At 41.6% G+C, this 24,643-nt stretch overlaps 2 protein-coding genes across 7 annotated transcripts in view; both read left to right on the top strand.

The window, feature by feature from the left end:
• The window catches only part of kcnh2b (potassium voltage-gated channel, subfamily H (eag-related), member 2b), a 231,509-nt gene extending 227,076 nt beyond the window's left edge, over positions 1 to 4,433 (top strand). Inside the window, exon 23 of the mRNA XM_039617403.1 lies at positions 415 to 4,433. Coding sequence (XP_039473337.1) covers positions 415 to 825 — 411 coding nt within the window. The 3' untranslated portion in view covers positions 826 to 4,433. The remainder of the gene's footprint in view (positions 1 to 414) is intronic.
• A 5,895-nt stretch (positions 4,434 to 10,328) lies between these two features.
• LOC116331879 (microtubule-associated protein 4) overlaps positions 10,329 to 24,643 on the top strand; it is a 112,521-nt gene continuing 98,206 nt past the window's right edge. For all 6 annotated transcript variants that reach the window (XM_039617761.1, XM_039617758.1, XM_039617759.1 and 3 more), the window contains exon 1: positions 10,329 to 10,431. In XM_039617761.1, coding sequence (XP_039473695.1) covers positions 10,332 to 10,431 — 100 coding nt within the window. In that variant the 5' untranslated portion in view covers positions 10,329 to 10,331. The remainder of the gene's footprint in view (positions 10,432 to 24,643) is intronic.

Below are 24,643 nucleotides of genomic sequence, written 5' to 3'. Positions count from 1 at the left end.
AGCATCAGGGCGCGTGATCACGTATGAGGATGGAGAGAGCATTCCCGTTCCAGACGGCCTCTTTAGCCAAACGATCTGATACCCCCGTGTTGATATTGTTCCTGGATCATCATAATTAATGGTGGTCCAGGTTCAACACTGCAAGTGACCAATCACATTGTTGTGATGTCATAGTTTTGTAACGTTTTGTAACCCCACACACCAAACCCTAAACCTATCTCTGCAGATCTGACCACAATCATGTCAATCACAAAACATTTTACACATATATTGACATATCAACATAGCCAAAAACACACGTTTGGATTTTTTGCAACACACACAGGTAGGAAGTCTTGACTCATTTTTTCTGTTCTTGCAAAGCACTATAAATTGCATGCAATCCCACTGACCTCTCAGCTTCTTTCCCTACAGATCCTGCATTCCCAGGACTTTGAGGAGTTCCCAGCTAAACCTATTGACTCGCTGCAGCCCCAAGACACGCCTCTGATCAACACCAGCCAGAGCCAGCTTGCCCCTTCTGGACTGGACAGACGAGGCCCGCATCTCGGACTAGGTGGTGGAGCTGGAGTCGTTTCAGTGGCAGTGGTAGGTTCAGGTTCAGGTTTAGGTTTAGAGTTAGGGAGTGGGGAGGGTGCAGTTTCTAGCTTAGGAGCAGGGTTAGATTTTGGTTCAGGGGTATGCATAGGTGCTGGGACAGCTGCTGCAACAGGAGTCTCACCGCTGGATCCTGAAACCCCACGGAGGCTATCGCTCCAAGAACCACAGACACCCCTGGACTCACGGACACCACAGAGACACAGCTCCGACCCAGGGGGGAGCTAAAGAAGACGCGGGGCTGAGGGGAAGGAGAGTGGGCTCAAGGCAGGGACACAGAGAAAATGAGACTGCTATGTTCAGCAACTCTTTAAGTTCCTCCTGGTTCCACCGCTCCATGTGGCACTTTGGATTTCAGGAGACACCTACTGTACCTGCCACTTAAACCCTTTAGGGCACCCAGCTACTGTATCTTCACTGTCAACCTCTCAATAAGGACTCAGTGCTCAGAGAACGTGAAGCCAGGCAGGGGGTCGAGGCCTTTCATTATCTCTTTCTGAAGTCCCACCCTCTCCTCGGGAAACATTTGGAGCTTTCTGAGCCCCACAATTGTACAACCTTTAACCAAAACCACACACTGAGTGAACATAGCCTGGTCTGGACCTCTCAGTTGTCCTTCTTAGGATGTCGCTCTTTTCAGACTTACATATAAATGACTGCTAACTTGTAGAAGAATCCCTTTACTGCTGTATCCAGTGTTGGATGACTGACAAGTACCATCGAAGACAACATTGAACAGAATGACGAAACAAGTAGCCATTTACGTCTTGCACTGAAAATCCTATTGATATTATGATTATTCTATTCTATATGTCCATGGCGCTTCCGATAAACTCTCAAACTGGTAAATTGTAGTGTTAGCTGGCCTAACAGGAGTCCTGCTGTCTCGTCCTGTCATTGGTTCCTTCCCCCTGAAGACCTACACCCAAGAGGTGGAGCTGATGTTCCACACTTCCCAAGAGCACACTGGATTGGCTGGTTTGCACCTCAGGGGTGGGAACTGGAGGGTTAAAAGCCATGAATTTTCTTGATGAACATATCAGCTGCCCTGTCATAAACATTGTACAGATTTGCTAGGGAGTGAAGAACATTTGGCACGCTTAGGCAGCGTCACAAACAGGTAAACTGGCAAACTTACAAGTTTTCCACAAGAACAGTGCACCAAAAAATTACAAATAAAAAAACCACAAAAAACCCAGCTTACTAATTTCATGAGCTATGAGTTGTGACCTTACAGCAAAGTTGTGTTGGATCATCTTTGACACGATGAAGTCAGCAGTGACTGGATACTGGAACGCTTGGATGTGTAACGTCACATCAAAGCTCATGCATAAAGGGAAAACGTGTCGAGTGATTCTAGTTTATCATAGGTTGAATTTGCTACCTCAGATTTCATTGGTCCTTACTTTCTTTTTCTCCTGAGCATGCACCCAGAATGCTTCTACTATGTACATAAGCGTTTGTCATGTGATCCGTAATTACACAAGTTTGCCAGTTTACAACGACCAGCCGAATGCGCCATTATTCTATGTACAGTATAATATGCAAACACTGGCAAGAAGACAGGAGCGAGTGTGATTTAATCTTACTACGTGTGTGATAAGTTCAGGTCCAAAGCTTTTTATGTGTGCGTTCGTCCTTGTTTTTGTCTTTCTGTCTGCAGAGCCTGGTGTTTAGTACGTTTGCATCCATGCACTGTCAAGGGTCATTGGTTTTTAATTTCAAAGACAAGTTTTTGTCTAGAAAGAAAAAAAGAAGATGTGAACACCTTCATTAAACAGGCAAACGACAGTTTAGTGTTTGAATTGATAGCACAAACCCTTTACAATGTTGACATCACCACGATTTTTTACTACAGCTGCAGAGAACACAGGAAGGAGAAACTGCACCTGACACAGTTATGTTACAGCATTATTTCAATTACCTCCTATTTTGGGGTCCCAACATCTGATCCTTGTCACAAACTTTTAACGCAGATTCTTGCAAAGGTATGAAAAGGCTGTAATTACTTCATCACACCACTGCTTTATCTATGTGATAAGTTTAGAAGTACAGCATGCAATACATTTAGAAACAAACCAGTTTTGTTCTAGTTCATTAGAAATGTACTCTTTGACAGTCATTTGATTCAGGATCGACTCTGTTCAGGTACATCAAAAGGTGTTTCTGCTCCGGTTCCATTTAACTTTACATGCAGTGCTGTTATAGAAGAAGCGTAGCTTCAAACTGTGGCTGCTGCCGTCCATCTTAAATATCAGTCCACAGCACTTCAGTGAAAGGCTGCTCTTCATCAGTTCAAAGCAACAGTAAAAATGTTATCAGTAACCAGTTGAAAGACAACTTAATACTGAATAATGGGATTTCCTTTTGTTTATAAGTGCTTCTTTCGCATGAGCCATACTGTAGGTAGACACGTACAGTTGTGGTTTTAAGTTTACTGACACTCATCATAGACATGAATGTCAAGGCAATACTGGGCTTTCAAAGATTTCTTTAGACTACTCTTTCCCTGGCACAGGAACAGAGTTACAGAGTTACAGCGCTGACTATCCCTAACCCTGTGCTGTAACCTAACGCATCAGGTCGACGCATACAACAGTAATGTGAACGTCATTGAGGATTGTGGTGTAGGGATAAAAGGAGTTTCCAGTCCCGAGGTCAGTTAGGACGTAGAAACACAAAATAAATCTGGTTGGATATTTGAGAACTCTTCTATGAAGAATTAGTAGAGTCCAGTTAAAATGGTTGCATTCATAAGCAAGGTCCAAACAGTTTGCACTGGTTTGTGGGCAGGACTCTGGAAAAGTTGTTCCTGTTTTATCTATCTCACTTGCTTTAGTTTATGTTTAGGTTACTACCCTGTGGAAACACCCGGTCACATTTCCAACTGATGGTTTGAGGTGTTGTGGAAAAAATGAGACATGGTCTCTTTCCTTTATTATAATATTCACGCTGTTCAATGTACCATTTCAACTGATGTTACCACCACCATGCTTAACAGTTGGTGGTGTTCTTGGTGTTTTTCCAAGCAAGCCTCTGGTAAATTTCGCCAAGTTTAATGGTGAAGGGCTTCCTTCTTGGACAACAATTTGTCATTCTGCTGCAATGTAAAACTCACTTAGTTACAGACAGTGACAGTGATGTTCCAGCACGTTACAGTTTCCTCTCAGCTGAGCGTAGAAGTTTGAGTCTGACCTCAAGCAGTACGCAGTTCTTTAGAAGTGACCCCAAGAGACTTTTCTGACTCTTTCTCAGATCTGCACCAAGCTTCTTGGACTCTGTTACTACTGTGTTAGTCAGTCTGTCTATAAAATGTAAATTTCCTGCTCTTCACAATGTTTGTTGTGCAGTCATTTCATCCCAGAAAAAGAACACGTCACAGAAATGACTGAAAGCCCGATACTGCCAAAACATTCATATCCAGATGTCCAGAAGCACTTATGACTAGAACTGTAAGGGTCACGAGGATGAGTCTAGGATTCATTTTTAATTACTGTAAATGGCCTAAGGAGAATGGCGTACACTGAGCTTACAAACTGTATGTCAAAAAGAGAACATCTATGAAGGAATAAACAGCAACAGCAACACCTTTTCTAATGTGATATAGAAGATGACGCATACACTCTAAAAGATATTACTGGTCATATAGAGTAAAGGTGGAGTCTGGATCTTGTACGATCTGATATCCCCGTGTTGGTGTTTATCCTGCATTATCATTCAATTCAATTTTATTTATACAGCGGCCAATCACAACAACAGTCACCTCAAGGCGCTTTATATTGTAAGGTAGACCCTACAATAATACATACAGAGAAAAACCCAACAATCATATGACCCCCTATGAGCAAGCACTTTGGCGACAGTGGGAAGGAAAAACTCCCTTTTAACAGGAAGAAACCTCCAGCAGAACCAGGCTCAGGGAGGGGCGGGGCCATCTGCTGCGACCGTTTGGGGTGAGAGAAGGAAGACGATGTTGGTCCAGGATCAACATTGCAACTGACCAATGGCATTCTCTGAGCATTTAGTTAGCATTACCCATTAAGTTAGCTAATGATTTTAAAAACTTTCACTAACAAACCAACAAACCTGGACTGACGTTACAGTGATGACGCAGGAACAACACCAGTCCAGGGATATGAGCTAAACCCTGGAGCACACCCAGACACCTCTGGGCAGACAGATGTGTATAAAATCATAAAAGGTGATGGAGGCGCATTGGTACTCCTTTATATTGGGGAAAAACAGGTTGTTCTTCTGCATTAATGGTCATTTCTGCACAGTCTTTTTAAGTTCTCAAGATGAAGGAAAACAAACACCCATAACGTGTCTTCCCTTATACGCAGTTACATAGAAAAACCCTTTCCTCTACTACAAAATCAAAAGTTGTAATGGAGAAAGAGGGCAAGCTTGTTGTTGAAGTGCAATAGTCCTTTAAAGAGTTAAGACTTGTAGCAGCTTAACCAAGTCCATTTGAATTTAAAGCACTTTATTATCATTATTATTTTTAAACAGTGCAGATGTTTAATAAAGACTCAGGAATGTGTCGCCGATGTCACAGGTCTGATTTTCCTTTGTCTCAAAAAACTCAAACCAATCAGAAAGAAACAAATTGGATACGCGGTTACATTTCAGCGGAGTTCCCCCCACGATTGTATTTCACTGTGTGTCTATGGTGTTTATTTATTGTCGTAGGATTATGATGTGTCTGTGGATTTCTCCCTTTGTTTCAGCATGTAACAGCTCTCTGTGTTCTGTCATTCTTTTGTTCACTCTGATGACATTAATACTCATACAGCCACTATCGATATTTATTCAGTATTTATCCATATTTAATTAACATTATTGTACACTGAAAAATTCTCAATCAACTCCTGCCTGCAGTCAAGGCCACATTCAGTATCAGATCTCTCTCACCCGTTAGCCATGGAAATTGTCGGTGTCTGTGCGGTGATTGGACCGCGCGGCTGTGCGTGTGCAGCCGCTTCGTAAAGGTGCACTTTAAGTTTGAACCAAAGCAAGCCCGTGCTGTAAACAAACCACCTCTGGTGACATTGTAATCTCTAATCCAGCTCTTTCACTCCCAAAAGATTGTCGTCGTTTGAGTTAAGTGCAGAAACGCAGCTGGATTGAGTGTAACTGTAAACAAACATCTTTTTAAAGTGACTTGATTCCCGAGGGTGTGATGGGTTGGTTAGGATGATTGATGATGCTGTTTAGTGACGGCACATTTTAAACAGGGATTCCAGCTTCTTTCAGATGGACTGGAGCTTTTTTTCCTTCTTCTCAGTATTCTGTAGTTGAAACGTGAGTGAAAGCATCACGGGTGTTTAAAGCTGTTAAGGTGACACTGACCAAATCTGCTGAGCTCTTTTTACTACTGAACCCTACCTGGTTTATTTCACTGCCATCACCAGTTTTGTTTGGTTTTTTCCTACCAGCAGTCCCTGCCTGTGCTCTCCAGGAAACAAAGAACTATTCTCGACTAAATACCCAGTGAATCTGGCTTCTTTACAAAAGACTTTCTTTCTTTCTTTCTTTCTTTCTTTCTTTCTTTCTTTCTCTGACAGTGCAGTCAGTGGTATTTTTCAGCAGTGGGCTCCCATTGCCATCTCACATACTGTAGTGAGTCTTCTGTTAGTGTTCAATGACAGTCACCTAGTGGCCTGAACTGTGTCTTTACATTCAGAACTATGACCTCAAAACTAGAATGTGGTTGTTGTGGACTCTTCTTCTCTGACCTTGTATGTAACGGTAGACCTTAGTGCTAGAGGACACATTTATGTATGCATACTGCATATTATAACAATAGAGGGTGCACTTTCCAAGAAAAAAGAAACCAAGGGAGGGGACGGGCGAATGTTTTGGTTTGTGGGCAGTTTTTGACTTGTGGGGGCAAGTGCTTCTTCCCCTTTGCATTTAGACACACACACACACACACACACGTACAAACATAAGAACTGCCTGCACACTTAATACACATGCCTCCCCTTAACAGCTCTTCCATACTGCTGAGCTTTTTTCAGCTCTCTTCTACTTTCTATGAGTTCTCACAGACTTGCTATTTGTAGATATTTTGCGCACTTGAAGGAGGGAGGGGGGGTTTGGTACCGTTTACACAACACTGGATCTATTCTGCCTGTAAATACCACCTTCTATTACTTGTAAAGGAATCAAACTCTTTGGCACTTGTATAGCCAGCACTATGCAGAAACCGAACTTTCTTTGGCATGCTTTGAAATGCAGAATACTATAGAGGAAAATATACAAAACAAATAAAGACTGCTCTAATTTCTTATTTAAAAACAACAAACAAGGAGCTGTCCATGGTAAAAATGGATGTGACGATGATGACGGTGATGAGGGTGATGAAGCTAAAGACTTTTAATATTGTGCACATTTTTACTTGCATGCTGCACTGAAAAATCATCCGGCAAAGAGAAGGTTTGATGTGCAAAGCAGCTGATTTTTGCTGTATGCTTGCAGACTGTGTGTAGAGTGAAACACTGAATTCTTCCAGGTAACGGGAGAGTCGTTATTTATATAATACATATATACATACTACTTCCAGGTCATGGAAGAGAGGGGTACTGAATAGCTGCAAACATAGTGATCTTAGATGATACAATATTATATTGTATACTTGTATCTTTGGTTGCAAACCACTGTAACAGAGTGATGCATGTGTGGCAGTCCTGGGCAGAACTGTTGACCGTTTCCAAAATATCCTGAAGCACTTGATTCCCCATATCTGGTCTCCGGGCTGTCTCGCCTGCGGGAGTTAAATAAAGTACACCTACATGAAATACATTTTTGGACCACATCTTGCTTTTTAAGTGTGACGTGGTAAAACCTCTTAGCAATAGCATATCTCTAACACATTTTGCTTAGAAGTACTGAGTCATGACATGTCCCATCAAAACCAATACTTTAAAAATGGCAACTCTTTTTAATCTTGTATACTCTGGCAGTCTATGGAATACTGCTTAGCCATAAAATAGTAATGCTGAGCTCGCCAGTGAAGCGCTCCTGCAACCCTATTTTCTACAAAATTGGGAAAATGTGTAACATGTAAAAAAAAAAAAAAAAAAAAAATCACAAAAAACCCCAGAATTGAAACCACAAACATCACATCAAATACTGAACAGGAGAAATTTGACATTGTTTTTTAACCTGTGGAATGTCTCACTCTAAATATGTCAGACAACAAGTCGGTAACACGATTGGGTTTAAAAAGAGAGCATGGTTACAATGTTTCTAGAGGGCCTGCTGCCATCCTGATGATATCTATTTCAATGAAGGCCTTTGTCATTGTCTACATTCGTTAGGACAATGCTAAACACTCTGCAACATTCTCCAAGTATTCCAACAGCACAGCTCTTCAGTAAGAGTCCAGGTGCTGAACTGGAGTGCAGGTTTAACTCACAGCAAAGCTAAATGTATCCTTTCTACATTTTACACATAAACCCAACTTTTTTTGGAAAATCTGGGTTGTCCAAAGCGCTAATGATTCATATCAAAGACTGCAAAAGGTTGGAGGGGAAACGGTGACGCTCCAGGTTCTGATTGTGTGATAGCATAATCAAATGGTTGATCTTTATAAAATCTGAAAAATATTTCTTTCAATAAACCTCTTTGAAAGCAAAATCATTGTGACTCGACTGATTTCTGTGACATTTTAACATTTTAGCAAAGAAAAACAGTTTTACTCAACGATAACTTCATGTTGAGGTTTTCAATTCACCTTTAAATCGGACCTGTTACTTTTTGTGTAAGGTTGCTTAAAAAAACAAGTTTTCACACGATTCTACGCAGTAAAATTATGTACAAGATTATGGCTCCCAGATGAATTACAAGGCTAAACAGCAGCCAGGTGCTGATAATCAAATGCACTTGACTAAATGATCATCAGCAAGTGTGAGCACCTTTACAAAGGCAGATGTTTCAGCAGGTCTGGAGCATTCAGGTGTGTGTTAATGCAATACCAAGCAGGAAAGGCATCAGCAATTATCTGCCTAAGAGCAACTGTTGGTTCTTAGCAATCTGGGAAGAGTTATAAGTCCATTTCCACACAATTTCAAGTCCATTATTCTACAGCAAGAAAACTTATTCACAAGTGGGAAACATTCAAGATAGATGGACAGACTTCAGCAAAGGACAAACCGTGCAATTATCAGAAAAAATGCATAAAACCCAAGAGCTATCTCAGACTCTACAGGTCTCAGTTAATGTGTGAAATGTTAATGTTTATAACAGTACAATTACAAAAACAAATATGGCTTTTTTGGAAGGGTTGCCGGGAGAAAGGCCTCTTAAAAAATGTATACATTCACAAAGCTTCATCTGAACAAATCACAAGACCTCTGGAACAATGACCTTAGGACAGATGAGACCGGTGTGGAGCTGTTTAGCCATAATGCACAGCATCACGTTTGGTAAAACCATAGCATATCAGTGCAAACTCCTCATACAAGGAGTCAAGTACAGTGATGGAGGGATGATGATTTGGGCTTGTTTCGCAGAGGCAGGACTGGGCAGCTTGCAGTCATTGAGTCAACTATGGAGTCCTCTGTGTACTAAAGTCTTCTAGGACCAAATATGTGGCAATGAGTCCAACAGCTAAAGCTTGGCCAGAGCTTGGTCATGCAAGAAAGCAACGATCCCAACCACAGCACCAAATTTACATCAGAATGGCTGAAAAAGAACAAAATCAAGGTGTTGCAGTGACCCAAAGTTTAGACCTCAACCTGACTGAAATGCTGTGGCAGGACCTTAAGAGTGCTGCATAAAAATGAATGCATACGAACCTCAATGAACTGAAGCAGCACTGTAAAGAAGAGCGGACCATAATTCCTCCACAATGCCATGTGAGACTGATACATGACTAAAGGTAGTTCTATAAGCTACTGAAACTTTGGGTGTATTTTGTGAAAAGTACAAGTTTGACAAGAGATGAATTTATATAGTTGCACGTGTGTATATGCACTAACAGGCCTGGAGTATTGTAACCACTCTACAGCCAAGCAGGTGGCGGTAAGACACATAAATGTTGCTTTGTCAGATGGCTAGAACTGCCTGGAAATGACGTTTGTGCTTTCCACCACAAGGCGTCACTATAGACCTACACTATGTCAAGTGGAGCATTTTTTTCCTGCTTTTGATTTTTCTGTGGATTTTTGCAATCTCACCACCAGAGAAGACACGCTTCCTTGCTCCAGTTTGTGAATCAGATCCAGTAGATTAGGTGATGAGTTGTAGTAAATTAAATCAGCTGTTACTTCTGTCCCCACTACCCCCAAAAGCAACACAGGCAAAATCAACTGCTTGTATTTATACCATCAACATTAGTGGACACGTGTGGTTTATACTTTCCCCTTGGGTCTCTGTAATTTTCTGTAGCTCCTGTAATTCCTGTTTAGCCGCTTGGTAACATTCCACGGATCAGGGCGGTGTAAGGGCGTCTTCCTGGGCCGTGGCCGTATCCAGAGTTCGTTCCCCGAGGCGATTGGACCGGCACCGTCCCGTAAAAGGAGTCAAACTTTTCTATTGAATGCACACGGTGTCTGTCAAAAGCCAACGCGGTGAGTAAGGGATCTTCCCGGGATTCAGACGTTTTGATTGGACAGTAAGGCCTTCAAGCAGAGTTTTAGTCTTCGTGCGATTGGTTAAAATGAGAGCCAGTTCACGGTATCGTTTTGTGATTGGAGCCGAGGCAGTGCTGGGGGCGGGGCATATTTATGCGCGTCCAGCAGCGTACACTCTCGGGTGGGCGGATCGTAGCGGTGACAGCGACGCTCGGAGACTCTAGACAAACTGTCAAAAAGGAGACAACTAACGGTGAGTGACGCTGAAAAATGAACGTTCCGTTTTGTGTGGCGTGTGTGGTAACGCCCGCTGTGTGCACTGAGCGCGGAGTCGGTGGGCGGAAAGCCGCAGTCTTTGTAGCAGTGAACTGACGGTGATTTTGGATGAGTGAGCTCACAGGGCGCATCGCAGCAGGGACTGTGTACGGGTGTAGGTTAATGCTGCCTTCAGGTGCGCCTCGGACACTTTTACTTTCTGAAAAGAAGTCTGCAGAATTAGCACGCTTATGCCTTAGGCTAGTTAGCGCCAGGGTGGTATTGTTGTCGTGAGTTTTTTAGGTTTTATTTCTTCCTCTGAATGTCCGCTTTGCATTCTTATTATCACAGTAGTGAGTAGATCACATGCATCCGTGCCAGTATTCCCGACCGCTATAGAGACAGCATGGTGAAGTTGCACTGTCACAGCAGACTCCCACACTGTTACGCAAGTTTTCCCTTTATATCTCTGTTTCTGTTGCATCTGTCCATTCATTCGCAGTCTGCAAGAACGAGCCGTGAATAAAAAAACAAAACAATCCTCCTTATACTGTGCTGTTATAGTGCACATGGGTGTGGGTTTCCTCCGAGCTTCGAGGACAGAATACACGAGCTGTCCCCCAAGAAGCAGACAGCACTTCATTTCATGCACAGATTACAGCTTTTTTTTTTTTTTTTTTTTTTGCATCCAGTCATGGTAAAATATTTATTTTTCCCACAGCTAAAAAACAAAAGTGAAACTAACACAGCAAGTGCCAAAGTGCAGTTTTTCTAGTAGCCACTTTTGAAGCTGGCTCCCAAAAGGGAGTCAGTTTTCGAAGAGTCTAACATTAAAATGCTCAACATACCAATATTTTTAAAAAGCACTCTCTTTCACTCTCTGTGGATAAAAATCTGTATGGTGGGTGGAATTTTCCTCATAGCTTTAGCTGAAAACTTGGCGCTCCACCCTCATGACCAGATATGGTCACGTCTTGGTCCAAAAACCAAAGTGGTGAAGGAATAAAACTAGTGTTTGTGGTTTATAATCCAGAGTTCAAAACCGTTAGGAGATGTCATGGTTGCAACGTCCGTCTTTTATGTACAGTGTGTGAGGAAAGCAGTGTGTAACAAGCAGACAGTTTCTGAACATGTTCAGCTTTTACTTGAGGAACAGTGGCCCACAACTTCACTGGTTTTCAGACTTATTGGAGAAAAAAACCTTTATGCTGGCTCCTCTGTAGTAGGTAGGTGTGCACGTGTGTGGGAAGGATAGTTATATCTAGCACAAAAGATTCAGGAGTTGTATGGACTCAACATTGAACTATTTGTTATCTAACCCTTTCAGAGGAATATCTCAATGAGTAATGTTTTGGTGTGGTCTGCAGTTGCACGTGTTCTAGTCACTGTGAGACCACTCTGTGTGACATGCACTCTCATCGATGACACATCCAGTTTTCAGAGATACTGTATCTGCTGTCACTGTTGTTTTAACTCTTATCACAGCCAGCTTGTTACACTGTTACACTGCTCTTAATGTTGCTAATAGTTGTTTAATATTTAAAGAATAAACCTCAGGCTTTCCCTATTATGGCAGAAAGTGGCAACACAGTATAGGTTGGATACCAGTGTGAGAGCCTATCGGCCTTGTTGACTGATGTCAGCATATCTGCAAACAAGATGGAATTTACTGATGTCACTGTCCCATATTTATCTGCTGTGTCACACTGTTTTTGCTCTGGCCAAATGTTCAAGGATAGTGTGATGAATTCTGTCACAGTGAAGTTTTGTTTCCTTGGAGCAAAGTGGGTGGGGACATGTCACCATCATGTCGAGTCATCGTTATTATCCCACTGATAGTTGCTGAATAGCATCGACTCGTTAGCTAAGAATAAACCTGTAACCTGTTGTACCTGTAGAGGATTATTAACGCAGTAACACATCATCCGGATGTTAAACCTCAGCTGTCTCAGAGCGTTCTAACCAGGTTTGAGGAGAGATGCCAAATTGCAATTAAAAGCAAAAAAATGAATTTAACTTCATCCCTAATGCACAAATCACTTTCCAGCTTGAACCCACATCTGTCCATCTTAATTGGTGGGTGGAGCTTGCTCAGTTTTCCGAACAGCTTCATTGTGTCGTTAAGCTAGTCGCTCTTTGGCAACAGGATTGCATCATCATTATATGTGATGCAGCACAGGAACAGCCTACTGGTGATGTAATCAAGAACAACAGGACTTTCCATTATTGCCAACATTCGTCCTCTTTGCGCCATTGTCTGCAGAGAAAACTAAAACTATGTCTGGAAAATTAGTTTTATTGAACGGGTTCTGATGTGTGAGCTTCAAAACGATGATGAGCTATTTTGCCCCGAATCTTTATGGAGCAAAGCGCTGCTCAGTGCAGCCACACAGGAGTGTGACCTGGCCGGTCAGTCAGCGAAACTTAGTGATGCTGGAAACCTTTCCATGTTTAGCCTGTGGCGCTAATGCTGTCAATCAATCGGTTACATCTTGTAACATTAGTGAAGTTTTTGTTACAAGTTAATTATATTTTTTACCAGATGTTCCACTTATTATACAACTTATTATACAACTTATTATACAACTTATTATATGCCTTTTATTTTTAAAGTACATTCAGAAAACTTGGAATTCTTCTCATTGATCAACATTTTTTTTATGAAAGTGATACATGTGAGTATTTATCAGTTTGCATCATTACCAAACATCTTCAAGTATTGAGCATCTATATAAACAGATTCTGGGCTTGGTTTTTGCATGCTGCGTCACATCAGGTGTTTCTGCAGGTTTTCTATCTTGAACGTGTCGTTTGTGAACTTTTTTATTTTTTTATTCTGCCGTTCCAAACACGTGTGCATCACCTCCTTTACATGCAACCTTGCGCCTCCACCTGCACTGCAATTTAACAGTAAATTTATCACAGAAATTGATATAAAGAGCACTGACAGCAGAGCGGATTGACCCTCTGTAGCAGCCTCCCTCCCTCCATCACTCCTTCCATCCAGATTACTCTGCAATCCTCTACCAGCCAGATTACTGAGTGGTGGGGAAATAAGAGGTGGGACTGATCTAAGGCCCTGGATTCATTATGGACCTGATCCAGTCCCATCCCTAAAATGTCCTGATGCTTGTGTCATTCTGCTGTAAGTCCACCAGCAGCCCTGAAGGCTGACGGTTATCAAACAGTGATGTCTTTGGTGAACTACTGTCATTCCAGCTTTCACAGGAGTGGCTAAAATGAGAAACGCACTGTGTTTCTGTGTGATCATTTTCTTTCTAGGGTACGATGCACATCTCCTGTTCTCTGTGTTGTTGAAACAGTTTTTAGTTTAGGTGTTTTAGGTTTTTTATTTTTTACTCATGTTGAGAAGAGAAAGTACCTCAAAAGTCTTTTACTACATCTGTTTTATAGAAGTATGGTAGCACAGAGCGCCTGCCAGAGCCCATGTTTCCAGTGGAACATCTGGTTTATTCTCTTCCAATTTTATAAATCTACAAGTTCTAGCTCAACTTTTCATATTCTATTACAGGATATCTGCCACTGTCTGACCATTCACCAGTTTAGGCACTTTTACATATTGGGGGAAATAAATATTTTTTCCCCTGCTGAATTTTCTGATGATTGTTGAACCATTTCTGAATATTCGCAGCAGTAGTTGTCGTCCTTCTCATCAAGCTTCATACTGATGGTCTCATTCCAGCCTTGTGCAGGTTTAAAATCCTGTCTTTGACGTCCTTTGACAGCTGTTTGGTGTTGCTCATGATTGTGGAGAGGTTGAAATAGAAGGAATGGATTCTGTGCTTTATAAACATAACCAATCGAGATCAGGATCTGTAACTCACTGAGTGTTTGTAATCTGTATGCCACACATGCACACAGTCTGTGGAAGCCAACGTTCGGGTCAGATACTTATTTCCTCAAAGGCGTGCAAATTGATTTGTAACGTTTATCTCATTTTCTTCTCTGGATTTTCTGTTTCTGTTCTGTGTCTCCATTAAAATGAAACTACCATAAAAATTGGAGGCTTTCCATTTCTTACAATGACATTTGTAAGAACTGATTATTTCAGCAGGGGATCAAATAATTAATTCCATAATACCCAGCTGCCTCTTGCCAAAGTCAAATACCACTCAGTAGTTTTAAAGCTGTGCACAGTTTGAATTTCTTGGAAAAACTCTTCAGCGTTCTGGACTGAGGTGGGACTTGACGGTAGCCTACTGGTGAATTCTGTAGGCAGTGCAGATCCAGTGTTGTCTTGGGAAAGCTGAACATACTGTAAGAAAATTGGGCAGCCATGTTGAAAAACTGCAATTGTGTGCCAAAATCTAGTGACAACTAAGAGTTGTTTAGGGAGTGCAAAGAGACCATCTACTAAATTAAAGCTGAAAGTTTAACTGCATCTGAGTTGTTTCATTTAAAGTCGTTGTGGTAACGTACAGAACGAAATGAGAAGAAAACTTGTCTCTGTCCAAATATTTATGGACCTAACTGTACCTGCTGTTGTTTCTGTAGCCAAGGTTTCTGTAACCTTGTGTCGGTGGCACAGTTGACTCTGCCAGGCTGAAGATCATGTCAGTTTTTACCGCCGATGCTAAATCAAAGCAGGAGCTCATAGATTCCCAGATTCTGCAGCTTGAAAAGATGAGACTTTGTGGAGAAAACTGAATGTTGGAGTATCAGAGTAGACTGACTTTCAATCCTGCATCATAAGTGATGAGCATGTTTGTGTGCATTGCCTGTTCTGCTTGGCAGTGTCTGGCTGAACTGGTTCTAACACCGGCACATCGTCACAGGCTGCCAACTGCATTTATTGTCATAATAAATTTCCAGAGTGAAGCTTATTCTTTGACAGATGGTTGGCCACGCACTGAGGGAAACGACCTTTCTGTTACATAGGTCGGCCCATGTATGGTGAAAACTCCTTAATGTGCTGTTGCTGGATTGATTTCATCTCTTTCTTTTCCAATACTGTAGCATGTGAAGGATGATCACACAGTGCAGAGGTTTATTTCCTGTTTAAATCTCTCAAGCCTTGGGTGGAATTACTAATGCTGCTTTTATCTTTTGTTGGATTGCATTGTCTTTAAATAAATAATCAAAGCATGCATGGTCTACTCCATTCTAGGAATTCCCACTCACTGAAAGACAGATGATTTAAAAAACAGAAAAAGCATTTGTGGACACACGTCGAGGGTCCACAGCTTTAAACATTTGGCCGTTTTTCCCCAAGAATGAAAAGAATTGTGAAGTACGTCAGCATGTAGAGTAAATGTTCTGAAATTTTGAATGAAAAGGTCACTTATTGTTATGAAGAAGACTGCTTTTTTCCTAACCTAAAGAATATTCATGAAACACAGAGTGAAGGTCAGGTAACACGGGTAACGCTGTAGTCTTCTCTGAGGTCATTCGTGGGTGTAAACAACTTTTACTTTACAAATTATAGACATGGCACACTTTCATGGGATTAGGATGAAAAACAAACTACACAGTTATTTCATATTTATAAAGGTCCCCGGGTAGCTTTTGTTTAGCTGGTGTAAACCTGTCATGAAATACAGATGTAGGAGTCTATATTTCATTTCATAGGAGTTGTAAGTTCCTCTAATAATATCAGTCCTGTGCAAATAAGGATACAGTGCACAGAGCGGTAAACCTGGACCTTAATGATTTAGCTGGATGAAATCGTTAATAATTTGGCTCGATCCCAGATTTGTTAGTTCATCAAAAGAGATGTTGGATCTGTTGTCACAGCCACACATCTGTAAGGTCAAACCTACTGAAGAGGTTCATTTGATGTAAACTAAATGAATTGACAGCCTTAAAGAGTGCTGCTCAGCTGTGGCTGCTCTACTCTGGCATCAGGCACTGGCTGCTGTTTAATGCTATTGGTGCGTATGCAGTTTAGTAGAAACTCAGTTTCCCTTTAATGCTCAGAATAACTACAAAAATGTGCATTGCTGCATTCTGTCAGTGGCTACAAGGTAGAGGTCTAAAACCAGGTTTGGTCAGTGCTGGCTCTGCAGCCCAGGTTGTTCTGCATTTGTTTTTATACTTACCTTCAGTAAATCTAATATGTTTTAATCAATCTATTTCGTGTTTTTGTACTTTTAGGCTTAATGCTCATTCTGTATTTATTTATCTTTGAGGAGCCAGTGCAGCTTGTTTGGGCTTCAGCAACAAACCGACTGGCTGGTTGGCTAAAAAAGATCACAGTCTGGGTTTAAACTTCAAATAATACAAACTTATAGTACTGTGAGTGTTTTTACGTTCATTTCCTGGTGACAAACCGGTCTTGTTTAATATCTGATTGGTTGATGTTCATTAAAAAAAGACTAAAAATGCCCAAAGAGAGACATAGGAAGGAAGAAATAAAGGAAGGAAGGGCTGAGTAGGGAAATAATGAGGCAGGCGGGGAAGGGTCGAAGGAAAAACAAGTTCTTAGTTACTCCGATGGAGAGTTTCTGTGTTCTTCTCAGGCTGTGGAATGACATTCCACAGCCTGAGTGTCAACTCATTGCCCACTTTCTCTTCATCCTGACACCTGAAAAATACATCTCGCCATGACGTAGGGCTGTTTGATATAACGATATATATCAGATGACAATATAAAAACGTCTATCGTTTCATTTTACGCTATCGTTTGTTTCGTGGTGTCGCAAAATAAACTGTTTACGGCAATATTTTTTCATTATTTTGATGGTCACTGTAGTGGCTATATTAATTTCCTAAAGTTCTCTCTTTCTCTTATATTTAATATAACCACACTACAGACGGACAAGCGCTTGTTTTTATGCGTTGTCGTTAGCAACAACGACGGTAAAACCACCTCGTGTCCGCTTGTTTATTTTCCACATAAACCTTTCACAATAAAGCTCAAGATCCTGTTGAGACTTTTCAAAATAAACTGAATCACGTGAAAGATGCAGAGTATTTACGGCTGAGACGCAAAAAAGATTATGCACCAACACATTTGCATAATTGCAAATGTGTTGGTGCAAACAAAATGTTTGCTCGTATGTTTCTGGCTCATCAGTTATTGGCTCTTTGATAGGAGGGGGTGGGGCGACTGCTATCTATTGCATTACAGAACTCCCTTATAAGTTTCCATTTAGGGTTTGTGAATGTTCCCTACTCATTAGGTCTCCAAGGGTCAGAGCAAGGACAGTGGGTGTGTAACACAGTGAAGTGAAATTTTATGTCATTGTGACAACATTGGGTTTTAATTTGTTTGCTAGAAGTTCATTAGAAGTTTATTTTGCTTTGTAGTTTTCTTCGTGGGTCTCAAAACAAAGAAAAAGAACCAAATCTTCATTTTGACCCACACCTCCCAGCCCATTTAGGGGTGCTTGAACAATTAATTATACAAGACTAGAACACAACCATACAATCTGCCACACAGATGGAAGCATTTAGGATTGGACGCCATCAGTACTCGGCGCCACACTGGTAAATATCCGGTCCTGCCTGTAACACTTTCCATCCTGATTATGTAAGACTAAATGTATTTTACTGTAAAGTCATTGTAATGATGATTCACTGTTGATGAGTGTGCTAAACACTTTTCAACAGTCTAAACCAGACTAGACTGGCTGGGATTGAGTCAGTTTATATCAAGGCATCAGTTACAGGTCAGTGTGACTTTTGTCTGATCTCCACTGTTGTCAAAGATATGTTCATATCCAAGAGTCTTCAGAAAGTGTGTTGGCAGATGAGCTTGCAGTTAGGCAGATGGTCGGGTCATAGTTTGTCCAAACTTGAAATGATTTCCATCAAGTTGGAGTTCCTGCTGTTCACCAACAGAGGATTTGTTGCCTTTAATGCCGTTTGAGCTCATTACGAATTATTTTGAAGGAACTCAGAGCCGAGCGAATTTATGATCCTCAGCGATATCAAATCCTGAGCCTGTTTCTATCAGGCATGAGCTCAGAGAAAAAGAAACACTCCTTTCTCTTCCAGGAAGAGGGAAGAAAACATTTTGCTTGACTCAGGTTCACCTCTTAACTCTCAAAGAATTATTTATCACTATTGATTTCATGCCAAGTCAGTATTGCAGGCATTACATGTTGTGGACTGTTACAGAGGTCAGATTTCTTAGGGGATGCAAAGCAATTTAGAGCTGCAGTTCATTCAATTCATCAGTGATGACTGGCATCTCAGGCAGGTTCTATTAGTGGTTAGTCCAAACCTACCGAGTCAAAGACCCCCGGTTCGATCCTGGGGAGAACACAAATCCCTTTGGGGTTGTGACGGCCATCCGGCATAAAAATCTGCCAAATCAATATATAGGGAAATATGTGAAGCTACTTGCTGTGGCAACTCCTTTCAGCAATGGAAAGCAGCTTTATTCTATTCAGCCATTTTTTTTATTCTTCAAGATTCCCTCACCCATCACGACTGTACCTACTGGTGAGGATTCATAGACATGCAGTTAGTGGGGTTAGGTGAGTTGGTGAGTGTCAGTGGTCGTCTGTCACTCTGTGTTGGCCCTGCATCAGATTGGCGACCTGTCCAGGGTGTACCCCGCCTCTCACCCTACGGTAGCTGGGACAGGCTCCAGCCCTCCCTGCAAACCTGAATTGGATAAGTAATTAAGAGGGTGGATGGAAATCTGAAAATGATTACAATCCCTCAGGAAATCACATGATAGGGTGGGGCCAGGTTTCACAATGAGCTCACCCGAAACCCTGGCTGATTAGGTACCACACCCGCTTTCACACCTTGGCGCATGTGATTAGAGGATCACCAGGGGGTCCTTTGTCCCTCTTTGGGGGGATACTCCCACTGGGTTTAAATCTGGGACTCTCGGCCATTTGACCTTAGAACTGAAGAAGCTTCTCGGATGAGAGGTGAAACGTCTTCAAGCAACTTAAAGAAGTCCAGACGCTTTTCTTTGCAAACTCCTTTGACTACGATGACCTGGATGACTGAGAACCTTCACAGACAGATTACAATCCCTGTTAGTCACATTATGTTTAGACCCAAGCCAACTACTTCATATTCTTTATTTTGTGCTTATTCTCTGCAGCCATAATAGAACAAAACCAGGAGATAAATGAATAAATGTAAACATATGAAATGAAAACAATAAAAGTTGATGAATGGAAATGTAGAAATATTTAATTATGTTGTTTTTCTTTACTGAAATAATGTACTTAGAAATTTACGTAGCATTTGTATTTATTTATTGTTTATTAATATTAATAATAATATGACATGGATGGATATTATTTGTACTTTTTGTACCAGCCTGTACCAGCAATGGTTATTTTTGTTGTTTTGTATCAAACGTTTTGTGCTGAGGAAGTAAAGAAACGTTAATCTTTCAAAGTAATTACAAAAATCATTCTTATCTTTATCACACTACCTTTTAAACATTAAGCCAATACAACATTATTGTAACACAACAGATGAACATTGACCAGTGATGTAATTCTTATTTGCAGAAGACACACCAGTATACTGGCCGGGCACTGGCACTGGGATCAGCTTTATTGACTGCCATAGATGCATCAAGGCCTCATGCCCGCTGAAAAACACAGTCTGACAAAGTTATTTAACATATTTAGTTGTTTCTGATCCTTTGTGAAGGAGCCCCTCCACTTTCGGGACCTTCAGGCAGGATGTGGCATGCTGTATGCTCACCGCTGGCTTCACTGCACTGCTCGGGAGAGCCACAGAGGACTGAATAGCCAAAATGTCCAGCAGGTTTCCGAGAGCTGTAATACATCTGTGCATCTACTGCACATAGCTTCTCACAGATAGGCACTGAACAGCTTCAAACTGCTATGTGACTGCTAAACATGTGTTTCCCCCTTGGTCTCCATACAGGCATGATGGAGTCTTATACAGTACACAGAAAAACAACATTTCTTCCATTTTTACCTTCCCTGCCCACTGCTGGCTGCATGCCTCTAGTTTACGGCCTGTGTGGGTTCACAGTGTGCAGTTCAAAGTTCTAATTAGTTTCCAATAATAAAGATTTTCAGAGCTCAGTGCAACTTGAGCAAAGTCCTCTGTGAAAATGTCTTTGTCAGGCTGAGAGATGAACAACGTGATGTAGCAACCAGCAGCGCTAGTTTCCAAGTGTGGCATTGACTGATCCCTGAATAACTTCAGCAGCCCACAGTGCCATGGACTTTCCACAGTATCATTTGTCTGCCTTACGGGACAGTTAATGGTGTTTTTACTATACTGCAATAAATAACTCAGTTTAACATTTGTTTTGCAGCTAAATCATGAAAACCATGATTTGGAAAGGTGGAGGTTCCTCCTGTGATCATTAGGTGATTTTATACAGATACATCTCAAAGCAGTTAGACACACACACACCTGTGTGTCTGTGTGTGTGTGTGTGTGTGTGTGTGTTTTGCGGGGGGGGGATTGCGTGACAAGGGCAGATTGAATGAATGAAATGATGGAGGGATTGAGAGTGGAGGGGAAGAATGTGATGGTACAGAGTGAGCCGGTCACTGTAATCCCCCTCCCCCCTCTTGTTCCCTCCAATGGCAGCAGCTGGACCGGTGTGTCAGCAGCCAAGCTTTACTGCTGCCAATCAGACCCTCTGGGAATTATACAGCAGGCGACAGAGCCGGGTGTCACACAGATGAATGGGCAGGTAGATTCACTGAGGTGGTTACGAGGTGTCCTCTAAACAATTAAATCCTGAGAGGGTGAGAACATCGTGCTGCTGAACTATAAAACAAAAGATATTTCTTTTATTTTTGTTATCTTTTTACCTTCAAGGATCAGTTCTGGTCTCAGAACTTTGATAGGCTTAAAACTGACGGACTGATACGTCACAGAGTTGTTCCTCAGAGCTCTTTGAATACAAAACAAAGAAATGAGTACGGCTGCTTTAAAAGTTCCACAAAATATGATTACATGTTACATGTTACTAGTGTTACTTCTAGGTCAGTTCTAGTTTTTGTTACATCAATAAGAATTTTTTTTTTTTAATTAGGGTAGGTGGAGGTCAGCGTTCCAAAGGAAGGGGATATTTAGAATCCCTGTACATCATTCCCTGTGTCTATATGTTGTCAGTACAAACAAGAGCACACCAGAGAATTTCTGATGCTCTGCTAGAACAAACACTGGGGTTTGAGTCCATTACATGTGCCACAGATAGATTTCAGATGAGGTCACAGATAATAAAGATGTTAATAAAGCCAACAGGTTGACTCTAACCTATCAGGTTTAATTGTTTAATGTGGAACAGCAGGGGTTCACGGTTGGATAAGCATACTTCTGTTTTTGTGGAACATGCAGTATTCTGGAGGAAACTATTTAATATTGTTTTTGTTTGAACCTAAAACTTGGTAAAAGTTCTTGCAGAGTGGAGTTATGAAAGTGTTCAGTAGTACAACAGAGGACAGGTTGCAGCTGTTCTCGGTGGGACTGAGCGGAGCTCAAACATCAGCTTCTGGGTTCTGCTCCACAAGCACGAATGCTTCAGTGATATTTGTTGCCTTGTTTATACCTAAACTGCAGCTACAGAGCTTTCCTCAACAGTATGTCATGGATGTTTTTGGTGGGAGTAATGTGGTGGGTTTAAGCAAAGGGTATGTGGGATACAGTTTATATTGGACATGTAAGAGGCGTGTCCAAGAGAGAGTCAACGGGTCAGAGTTTAGACACGTCTGTGATAACAGGAGGACAGAGGGAAAGGACATAACGTCTTCACTTCTCTTTAATCATTCACCCTTCAGTAAGAGAAAGTTTGAATCCCAATGGCAAGGGTCCAATTTGAAGGTTTTATTTTCAGACAACTCTTTTAGACACTGTGAGTTACTCATTTACTGACATTTACCCTTCATCCCAATAAACAAAAGGTCAGTGAGACTGAAGCTTTTAATGAGATGTAATAGCTGATATTTAACCCCGTGCTGTCCAAGGCCTAATTAGTTGTTTGTTCCATGTAAGGACAGATGTGTCTTGTGAAAAACAGCACTGTGCATCCAGCAGGACAATCAAAGTTTAAAGTCAGTCAAGTCTCAGAGCAGGCGGAGATCTTCTGGTCAGTGTGTTGTTCCAGCAGACTGAGCTGCCGTGTATGTGCCCTGTGGCATGTCCTAGCCCTGTAATAGTCTGTGTCCACTACCTGTGTGTTTGTTTTAGGATTAGAGATTGACCTCTGTGTGTGTTTGTGGGCGTGCGTGTGCGAGCGCTGCTTTGCATTCCATTTCAATGTGTAATCTTCACATTTCAACAATCGTGCACAGGGCATACGTGCATGACACCACACGGGGGATTCATTCATAGAGAGAGAGACATGAAGTGCTGTGTGTGGACATCGCTACCTGTCTGTCTGTCTGTCTGTCTGTCTGTCTCTGTTTTCTAATGTGCACTCTAATGGGGCGCAGCAAGTGCTCAATTATAAAAACATGCCCTGAGAGTCCTGTGTAATTCTATTAGGGGTAGAACACAGCTCTCTCTCTCTCACACACACACACACACACACACACTCACTCACACACACACACACACACACACAGTCAAATACCAAACACTAGCCCTTTCACTTAGCCCTGAAATGGGCCCACTGTGAGCTCTTATGTGAATGAGTGAGCAACAGAGGAGACACACACAGACAACACAGAGCACACACACACACACACATATTAACATTACCTTAAGTGGAGCTCTGTGAGGCAAACATCAAAGACAGACTGGTTGCTCAGATCAAATAAAGACGGGTACGCACGCACACACACACACACACACACACACACACACACACACACACACACACACACACACTCAGACCTGCTTCACCAAAATTCATTGTAAGTTATCTGCAGTGTTGCTGTGACGTCAGCGTTCAGTGTTATTCTGCTCCATGATGATTTATTCAGTATGAGTAAATACAAACTTTATTACATGTAAATGTGAACTTTTTGCTGAAAAACTAAATTTGGATAAACATACTTCCTGGAAAGAATTTGGGGAATTGAAAGTAAAACTATGCTGCACTCAGCACTGGGAAAGGAATGACAGTCACAGTTGTACAGTGAGTAATAAATGAGTGAAGAGCAGATTGTTGCTGTGGGCTCGGCTTATGTTCATTCATCATTTTTAACTTTATAAATCTTTTTTTCTTATCCGTGGCTACTGTTCTCTAGCATCTCCACTTGCTTTTGACTGTGGGACTTTGCATTTCTTGTTGCCATGTGATCCGTAATTTCAGCATCCAGTATTCTACTTATTTATGTATGTATGTATTTATTTATACAATGATGTTACACTAGTTAATGTATGTATGTCTGCTGTTTTACACATTAAACATGAGTTTAAGGAAAAACTCTAAGTTTAAAAAGGAAATAAAGAACCTGATCACTAACATTTTGTTACACTGACTTGGCTGCAGTGACCTCAGCTGAACTGGAAGAGAAGGTCGGTCCCTGTAGGTCATTCTGCTAAACATAACTCTATGCAAATAGAAATCGAATCTTTTTTGAAGCCATTTGGACTCATACAGTTTACAGATACACACTCTAAGCTGGAGAGCCTTTTCACCTAACAGATAATTCCATGTTTGTGCCATCCGTTGGTCTCCTCTGCTCGTCTGTTTTGAAGGCTGTCATGGTTTCACATCATGACTGCTCAGGAGGGCGGAGTCTGTGTACTTTATGCACACGCACAGTTCACTCACGGACAGGAGAAACTCTCCATGTTTTTACCATTTACTTGGGAAACCCCTCACACACAGGATCTCTGCATTATTCATCTGCACATTCATTATGTACTGCATGTGGGGAATAAGAGTTACATAATGTCCTGGAGGTACACATCCTTGTGCTCACTTAATCACTTGAAAAGGCCTAAAACCACATTGTATAAAAAGAACTGCAAGCCGTCTCTGCCGTCCTGTCGTTGTAAACCCAACAGATATGACATTTCAGAGCAGTGTGTCCCTCGTGAGCATGTGTTTCAGTCACAATGCAAAAACCAGGCCCAGGACTGTGCTTCAGTTCGTCATCAGACTGCTTGTTTAAGCCTCATCTGATGGCGTTGAATCTGAGGGGCAGGATTTATGCAGTCTGTTACGTCAGGGCTCATGTTTTAGGGACAGCAATGATGTTTAGGTAGCTGTCACTCAGCATCAAAACTAGCTGCAATGATTTTGTGCACTTGAAAAAGTCATATAAAATAAAATGAAAATCTAGAGCAGGGTGACCAACTCCGGTCTTTGAGAGCTGCAGCTTTTAGAT

The sequence above is a fragment of the Oreochromis aureus genome, linkage group 9, assembly GCF_013358895.1.
Source record: "Oreochromis aureus strain Israel breed Guangdong linkage group 9, ZZ_aureus, whole genome shotgun sequence".
In the NCBI taxonomy this organism is placed as follows: domain Eukaryota; kingdom Metazoa; phylum Chordata; class Actinopteri; order Cichliformes; family Cichlidae; genus Oreochromis; species Oreochromis aureus.
This window is presented reverse-complemented; position numbering and strand designations above follow the sequence as displayed.